This window comes from Neltuma alba, unplaced genomic scaffold (assembly GCF_004799145.2).
Source record: "Neltuma alba isolate B1F8T4 unplaced genomic scaffold, ASM479914v2 tig00008466_pilon, whole genome shotgun sequence".
Classification (NCBI taxonomy): domain Eukaryota; kingdom Viridiplantae; phylum Streptophyta; class Magnoliopsida; order Fabales; family Fabaceae; genus Neltuma; species Neltuma alba.
This window is the reverse complement of record NW_021635011.1, coordinates 6,979-16,293: the sequence shown is the minus strand read 5'-3', so window position 1 is coordinate 16,293 and position 9,315 is coordinate 6,979. Positions and strand designations below refer to the sequence as shown.

Here is a 9,315-nt window from a genome sequence, read left to right as displayed (position 1 = left end):
GGGGAAAAGGAAGAAAAAGATGAAGGTTAGTCTGAGTAAAAACCCTTAGCACGAAATGAGATATTGTGTTGTCAATCAGGCCACGATAGTTGTCAATATGTGCCGCGACAGTTGTCAACGTAGCTCCTTGACTTGTCAATGGCAGTTGCGTGATTCTTGATGCAGGTTTAAATTACTGATGGCGAATATGTCTGGAAAGCATCTATTTTGCTTTGTTCACATCGGGAAAAAGTTTATAAATGATGGAGAGGATGATATGAAATATGTGGGAGGTAGTGTAAGAACAACAAATATAAAGGAGGGCACAAGTTATGAAGAATTGAAGAAAATTATATCATCAATTGCTAGAAAAGAAAGTAACTCATTTCTTTTGAAATTCTCAGTTGTGTATAGCTCAACAGCACTCAGCGTAGAAATTAACAACCTGAGTTATCCAAAATAACAATTAATATAATAGGAGTTAATGACAAGTGATATAACAATTTCATAACAAATGAATGTGTGGATATTAACAATTGATATTCAAAATTTTTACAACTGAAGGGGTCATTTATTTATAATGTTAAGTAATATTTGTATTAAAATATAATTATTAAGAAGAAAGTGTTACTCAAAGTTATGTTCAATTGATAAGGGACAGTGCCTTCATTAACAAGTCACAGTGCTCCATTGGCAAGTTATAGTGCCACCATTGACAAGTTATAGTGTCACCATTGACAAGTTATAGTGCCACCATTGACAAGTTATAGTGCCACCATTGGCAAGTTAATGTGCCACCATTGACAACTGATAATTCGCCGTGGCGTCTGACCATATCCGTCACGGCTCCCCCATCTATCCCAAGGAGTTATCATTCTGTGTAAGACGCCGCGGCTCCTGATTATATCCGTCACAGCACCCAACCCTTTTAAGAAGTTATTTGGCGAACAACAAGTCGCAGTTACCATTGACAAGTCAATGTGCCACCATTGATAAGTCACAGTGCCACCATTGACAAGTCATAGTGTCACTATTGACACTTCATTAATAATGATTATATATGACAATATAACCAAAATATAATATGATAAAGTGATTGAAAATATCATATGATACTACAACAGGTTAAGTAACTTGAATTCATATTGTTGACAACTTATATTAGCATTAATTAACAAGTCACAGTACTTCATTAACAAGTCATAACAGGTCTAATGACAATACAGGGTGCAGGTAATGACAACTAAAATGATAGTAGAATCTAACATGCCAATTCATAACCAACTTTCATTTACACCTTCATATACATGAACTTACACTTATTTCACAACCCATCTAAAAAAAACATAGGGGTTGCATATAATTACGAAACTAACTATTGGTGTGTATCCATTTACAGAAAATTCTCTTCACACACATTTACAAAATATTCTCTTCACATCCGTATAATGTTTTTCGGAGGGCAATGGCATTTGGAAATATTTGTCCTTCTCCAATAATCAAATCCTTCCGTTTTGTGGAATTCATTTGTGGTGTAGGTGTTGTGATCATTTCAACAACACAAAGAATTGATGATGGCTCTCCAATCTCATCAAATGAGGTAGGTAGAGACATAGACGATCCATTGATACCTCCAAATGATTAATCAATCCTGCAGGAAATGACAAGTCAGGGTGCATGCATTGACAAGTTGGTAGTAAGACAGTAACAACTGATATTGATAATAACAGTTTGTTAAACTAAACTTACACATCTTGCTCCTCTATTACATTATCCCTTGTTGCTTCTATGTGATCCTTATTTTCATTCTCTTCTATATACACATGACTACTTTCTTCATTGAATTTTGTCAAATTTTCTACCCCATCATCATCTACCAACTCCACAAATATTTTTTTATCAAACACAACTGAGAATTTCAAGAGAAATGAGTTACTTTCTTTTCTAACAATTGATGATATAATTTCTTTCAATTCTTCATAACTTGTTCCCTCCTTTATAGTTGTTGTTCTTACACTACCTCCCACATATATCATCTTCTCCATCATTTATAAACTTTCCTCCTATATGAACAAAGCACAATAGATGCTTTCTAGGCATACTCGTCATCAGTAATTTAAACCTGCATCAAGAATCACGCAACTATCATTGACAAGTCAAGGAGCTACGTTGACAACTATCACGGCACACATTGACAACTATCGCGGCCTGATTGATAGCACAATATCCCATTTCATGCTAAGGGTTTCTACCCAGACTAATCTTCATCTTTTCCTTCCTTTGCCCCTAAACTAACGTCAGAACAGAGCAAAACCACCCACAAGCAACCCAAAAACAGAGCAACCATGGTCATCTTACACACCCAACTTAAATCACCAACACACACCAACTAAAAACACAGTTTTTCCATTAATTTACTTGTTCATCTTAGACCAAAAACAAAAGCTTTACAGTACCAAAGGCAAAAACGATTTTTTGATTTCTCATTCCCAAACATAATCAATCTGTCAAGAAAAATATTCCAGAAGAGGAGAGGAAAGAAATTTCTAGACCTGAAGATTTGTAAAGATTCAAATGGAATCTCTTTGGACTTCACTAATGGTAATGGGAAAGATACTTCATTATCAATGGCTCATTCCTTCTTTCTCCATCTCCTCTCTTCCAGCCGTAACAGAGCCACACTATGCGGGAAACTCATCTCAGCGCCTTCTATCTCTAATATCCTAGGGCAAGGAAGTCATTTTAACTTTCTGAAAATGGCAGCCTAGTCCCTTTGGGACTTCAGAAGAATTATCACATTTCAGGAGACATTTTTGCTGTATATTTGCTTGTGTGGGACCTTAATGTCATTTTCCCATAAATTATCAGGAGTTGTTTTATTTTTTATTAAAATCTACGTTTCATCATTTAAATTTACATGAGGCTTTAGTTTAGTTTCTTAACTTTAAATAATATATTGGTTAAAGTATACAGAGTTTTAATTTGGTCTCTTAATTTTAAATTTTAAAGAGTGTGGTTTTTATTCTTTGACTTTAAAATTGTTAACAATAAATGATAATATTGAGATTATAAATGTTGATAAAACTTTCTCAAATGTGAATATATTAAGTTAAATTTTCAAATCAAATTAAAGTGTTCATCATTTAAGCCTAACGGTGTTATGATCAAAGAATCAAAAAGATATTTTTTTACAAGTTAGTGGACTAAATTGAAACCTTATATAAAATTAAAGAACCAAATGTATAATTTATTTAAGTATATTTTTAGTTCTTTAACCATAAAATCGTTAGTTTAAAATGATATTTTTTGTAGTTATCATGATTGTTTTGAAAATTAATAAACTTAATATGTTAGTATTTGAAAATAGTTTATCAATATTTAAGATCTTAATATCATTATTTTTTGTTAACAATTTTAAAGCTAAATAACTAAAAATATACTTTTTAAAATTAAAAAAACCAAGCTAAAGCTTTGTGTAAAGAAGCAATGTATACCCAGCCTTATTTTTATAGTGCAGATTCTTGAATGAGCAAAACAAGCAAACTTTACACCACTCGAGTTAGTTTTGCATAGTTATAACTTCAATATTTTATACAGATGATAATTATTTTTTTTAAATTTAAAACTATGCTTTTTTATGGGAAAAAGACAGAAAAATGCTAACTTAACTTCAGAATGACCAGAACGTCAGTTGAATTTGCAAAATGCCATTTTGGTCACATGAGACCAAATTGGTATTATCATGTCAAATAAAAAGACCAAATTGCCCTTCCTTTTAAATATTGTTTTAAAACTATCACAGCTCCACTGGCCGGCTGGTTGCCGGAGCTCTAACGGCCGGCCAACAATTAGTCACCGGAGCTCCGTTGGTCAGAATTTTTTTTTTTTGAAAATTTTTACAACTTCAGTATAATGGTTAACAACTTTTGTGATGCTATTAACAACTTTAGTATAACAGTTAACAACAGGTTTTCTGGAAAATTCAACAAGCTCTGGCGGCCGGAAATAAAATTTTTGAAATTTTTTACAATTTTAGTATAACAGTTAACAATTTTTGTCATGCTATTAACAACTTCAATATAGTGGTTAACAACAGGTTTTTGGAAAAATTCAATAATTGGACGCCAGAGCTCCGGTGGCCGGAAACAATTTTCTTGAAAATTTTTACAATTTCAGTATAACGGTTAACAACTTTTGTAACGCTATTAACAACTTCAGTATAGCAGTTAACAACAGGTTTTCTAGGAAATTCAACAAGCTCCGGTGGCCGGAAATAATTTTTTTGAAAATTTTTACAACTTCAGTATAACGGTTAACAACTTTTGTATCATTATTAACAACTTCAGTATAGCGGTTAACAACAGGTTTTTCGAGAAATTTAGCAATTGATCACCAGAGCTCCGTTATTTTTTTTGAAAATTTTTACAATTTCAGTATAACAGTTAACAACTTTTGTAATGCTATTAACAACTTTAGTATAGCGGTTAGCAACAGGTTTTTGGAGAAATTCAACAATTGGTTGCCGGAGCTCCGATAGCCGAAAACAATTTTTTTGAAAATTTTTACAACTTCAGTATAGCGGTTAACAACTTTTGTAACACTATTAACAACTTTAGTATAACTGTTAACAACATGTTTTTGGGAAAATTCAACAATTGGTCGCTAGAGCTCCGGCAGCCGGAAAGAATTTTTTTGAAAATTTTTACAATTTTAGTATAACGGTTAACAACTTTTGTAATGCTATTAACAGCTTCAATATAGCGGTTAACAACAGGTTTTTTGAAAAATTCAATAATTAGTTGCTAGAGCTCTGGCGGCTGGCAACAATATTTTTTGAAAATTTTTATAATTTCAGTATAACGGTTAATAATTTTTGTAATGTTATTAACAATTTTAGTATAGCAGTTAACAATAAGTTTTTCAAAAAATTCAAAAAGTAGCATTTTTACAACTTCAATTATGTCGTTAACAAGTTCTATAACTCTATCAACAACTTTAGTATAGCGTTTAACAACAGTTTTTCTTAAAAATTCAAAAAATGGCATTTTTATAACTTTAACAACTACTTTTTTTGAAAATTTTTACAACTTCAGTATAATGGTTAACAACTTTTGTATCTCTGTTAAGAACTTTGATATAACAGTTAACAACAAGTTTTTGAGTTTGTTAACGGCATTACTAAAGTTATAAAAATGTTATTTTTTGAATTTCTCAAAAAATCTGTTGTTAATAGCTATATTAAAGTTGTTAATAACGTTACAAAAGTTGTTAACCGTTATATTGAAGTTGTAAAAATTTTCAAAAAAATTATTTCCACCTACCGGAGCTTGTTGAATTTTCCAAAAAAACCTGTTGTTAACTGCTATACTGAAGTTGTTAATAGCGTTACAAAAGTTGTTAATCGTTATACTGAAGTTGTAAAAATTTTCAAGAAAACTGTTTCTAACTGCAGGAGCTTCGACGTCCAATTATTGAATTTTCCTAAAAACCTGTTGTTAATCGCTATACTGAAATTGTTAATAGCATTACAAAAGTTGTTAACTGTTATACTGAAGTTGTAAAAATTTTCAAAAAATTTATTTCCGGTCGCCGGAGCTTGTTGAATTTTTCAGAAAATCTGTTGTTAATGTTATACTGAAGTTGTTAATAGCGTCACAAACGTTGTTAACCGTTATACTGAAGTCGTAAAAATTTTCAAAAAAAAAAATTCTAACGGACGGAGCTCCGGTGACCAATTGTCAGTCGGTCGCCGAAGCTTTGTTGAGTGCCATTGCCGGAGCTCTGGCGACCGGCTAGCCAGTGGGGATGTGATACTTTAAAAACAATATTCAAAAGGAAGGGCAATTTGGTCTCATGTGACCAAAATGGCATTTTGCAAATTCAGCGGACGTTCTGGTCATTCTGAAGTTAAGTTAACATTTTTCTGTCTTTTTTCCCTTTTTTATTGTGATCTCTTTTAATTTATATATAATGTTAAATTTATACGAAAATTCTATAATTATAAACCATAGATGTTATAACTTGTTTCATATGTGATGCAAAACATCAACTCATAATTTAGTTATTGTCATAGGCAAATCGGTAAAATGTATTTAAAAAAGATAACTAAATATATTTAACAGCGATCAAGCTGTTTTGATGTTAAAATTACAATAATTACCGTTTATAATGGAATGTGTCTTTTTTACTTTGCTTCTTATTTTTCTCTCCCTAATATGCGGTGGATTTGGTCGGCTTGCTGGTTGCTATCTTAAATCTTAAAATTATTAAATTAGTATATCAATTTTATCTAATTTTTTTGGCCAGCCATCAATTTTATCTAATGCTCGTCCGATCTTAATATAAGATCCATTTAACTAATTTGACTAGATTAAGGAAGTTAGGTAAGTTAGTTAACTATAAAAAATGTGACATATTTTTCCCAAAATACCATAATCATCTTTCTTAATACCCTCTCTCCCTCTTCTACTTGATTATAGTTGATAGAGTATCTATAGGGGTAATTTAGAGAAAATTAATAAATATGAGAAATAAGTCTTATATTTAGAACCAAAATCAACTCAACAATTAGGTCTTGTATTAAGGACCGGAGTAGTACTACTACTATCATCTTTTTTTGGGCAAATTTTATCTGATTTTTTTTTTTAAGGGGAGTCCAGAATACGGATTTACATGCGTATCTCTTCTAGTCCTAGTAAGATATTATTGATACGGTAACGTGAGAGGGTCGGCATCTGAAGCTCTCCACGTATAAATTGTCCGGCACTATGTAACCTCGCCCCCTCTAAGCTCTGTTGCGCCCCCTTTCTGTCTCTTCCCCTTGAGCTGTGGTTGGAGCGATCCGAGAGAAAGTTTTCAATCATGTTGGTTTACCAGGATCTCCTCACCGGTATCTTCTGATTCAACTTTCTCTTTGAACGTTTGTGATTTTTTTTTGAATTCGTTGTCTCATCCGTTATTTTTGTTTTCCGTCTGGTTGCTTTTTATTTTCATGCTTTCCACTCTTAAAAGCAGTAATTTCTTCGTTTGATTCTGTATTAGATTGTCGCTGTTGTCTATACGAGCTTGCCTAGATCTGTTTCGTTATGATAATTTTCTTTCGTATGCTACTTTTGATTTACTTGTTCACCTTTTATGTTCCTTTTGTAAAGGGTCGGATCTGGCATCTATATGTTATCGAAAGTTGAGGCACATGTGTTTTTTGGGCTAATCTTGGTTATGCGCTCTTATTGACAACTTCTTTATCGAGGGATCGATTATTTTCCGTGGCTTGCGTTGTTCGCAGTAAATTGGGGTATACGATTAGAGCCGATGGGATGGTTTTTCTTGTAGTATTAGTAACCTAAATCTCGTGTTTGGAGTGTTTTCCTTGGCCCTAAATGTTGGGGGCCAATATTTTATGCATAGGTCTTGAATCTGCATCAGGTTAGGTACCCCCGATTTTACAGGGTCGACAATTGTTTAATGCTACTTATGCATCTTCCTTAATCGATATCAGCAAATCTATGTTTGAACAGGTTATAGTGGTGGGCCCCTTCTAATGAACTAAGGTATATTCATTCAGTAGCAAGTTTTAAGTTTTTAACGCTAAGGATCAACTGAAGTAAGAGGTCCTTGCTGAATACCTTTGAAAGTTTGTTTTTAAATGTTGTACATATAATTATATTTTACTTTTGGGGGCAATTGCTGTTCAACATTTTTTTCCCAAATTTTCATTTTGGGCCAAAAGCTGTTTCAGTTAGGTTGATTGTCTGACGCGAGTTTTGTTGTTGATGTAGAAAATTATGGGGGACTTGCATGTTATATTTCAACTGTTCCTTTTTTTAGTATTCTTATATTGAAAAATTGACTGTGCTCATTTATTAATTTATTAAGTGTATAATATTTGGATTTCTTGGAGCAATTCTGACCATGTATCGCGCAGGTGATGAGCTTCTCTCGGACTCGTTTCCATACAAGGAAATTGAGAATGGAATGTTGTGGGAAGTTGATGGAAAGGTTAGTTAATTTTTCTCCCATTTGTTGGATTTTTGGGTTTGTCTGCATGTGGCTTTTTGATTTTCTATGGTTGTAAAATACTTATTCAGTTTCTTGGTTTCTATATATATATATATATTTTTATATGAATGGTAAGTTGAGGACTGTTTCTTTTGGCCTGCTGTAGTGGGTTGTTAAGGGAGCAGTAGATGTAGACATTGGTGCTAACCCTTCTGCTGAAGGCGGAGAAGATGAGGGGGTTGATGACCAAGCTGTCAAGGTTGTTGACATTGTTGATACGTTCAGACTTCAGGTTAGTTAGGCCAATCGTGCAACCTTACTCTTCTTTTCATATCCAGAGTATTTTTCTTCTAAGTTCATAGTTTAAGTATTTTGTTACCTAATCCTTGCAGGAGCAACCTGCCTTTGACAAGAAACAATTTCTTGTCTTCATGAAGAGGTATATCAAATTGTTAACACCCAAACTAGAGGCAGAGAAGCAAGAGCTGTTTAAGAAGCATATTGAGGGAGCTACCAAATTCCTGCTCTCCAAAATCAGTGATCTTCAGTTGTAAGTGTTGTTACCATAAATGCTAAAACTGCCTTTGTGTGCATGTGTGCGTGTTTCTATGCTAGCATATTTGACATGACTTATCAATATCTCTTGGTCCAATACAGTGTAAAATTCCTCAGAAAGTCTACTTAGTTTTAGTCTTATTTGCAGTTTTGTTGGGGAAAGCATGCACGATGATGGTAGTTTGGTCTTTGCTTACTACAAGGATGGTGCTACTGATCCAACATTTCTTTACCTTGCTTATGCTTTGAAGGAGGTGAAGTGCTAAGTGGCATCATAACCCTCAAATCTGGGGTTTCTGCCCCCTATCTATTTGATTTCTCTTTTCGTTATGTACCAAGTGACTGGAAGTGTTCAGGATTAATGGTGTTATTATAAATTATCGATCTGACTCTTTTAAATTGTGGGACAGTTTACGCTTTGATTCCGCTAAATTTTGAATGCCAGTTAAATTTGTTAATATTGTTCTTTTGTTTGAAGTTATTTGTCTTTGAAACGTTTGTGGGGTATCCATATGAAAAATGCTTGACTTGAACTTCTGGTCTCAACCTTGCGTTGAGAATAAACTCAGATCAGGATCCGATCCTTTAGTGCAAAACAGTTTCATGCTTTCAATTTCAGTTCTACTGAAGGGCAACAAAATCGTGATCCATCCATCTATCATTAGCTGGAGCTTGCAATTGTTGGAGTTCTAATTTAACCATGAGATTCTACCCCCGAATTTCTCGAGAAAATCAGTCCGGTTGTGCAATTTTATATAGCCTTTCTCAAGTTGAGGTGAACCA

General features: G+C 33.3%; 1 protein-coding gene across 1 annotated transcript; it reads left to right on the top strand.

Moving 5' to 3' along the window:
• The first annotated feature begins 6,723 nt into the window (after positions 1–6,723).
• LOC114754043 (translationally-controlled tumor protein homolog) lies at positions 6,724–9,005 on the top strand. Its single transcript, XM_028942778.1, has 5 exons — positions 6,724–6,868; positions 7,904–7,977; positions 8,144–8,269; positions 8,370–8,527; positions 8,681–9,005. The coding sequence occupies exons 1-5, from the start codon at positions 6,841–6,843 to the stop codon at positions 8,796–8,798; spliced, it is 504 nt and encodes a 167-aa protein (XP_028798611.1). The 5' UTR covers positions 6,724–6,840; the 3' UTR covers positions 8,799–9,005.
• Positions 9,006–9,315: the final 310 nt, after the last annotated feature.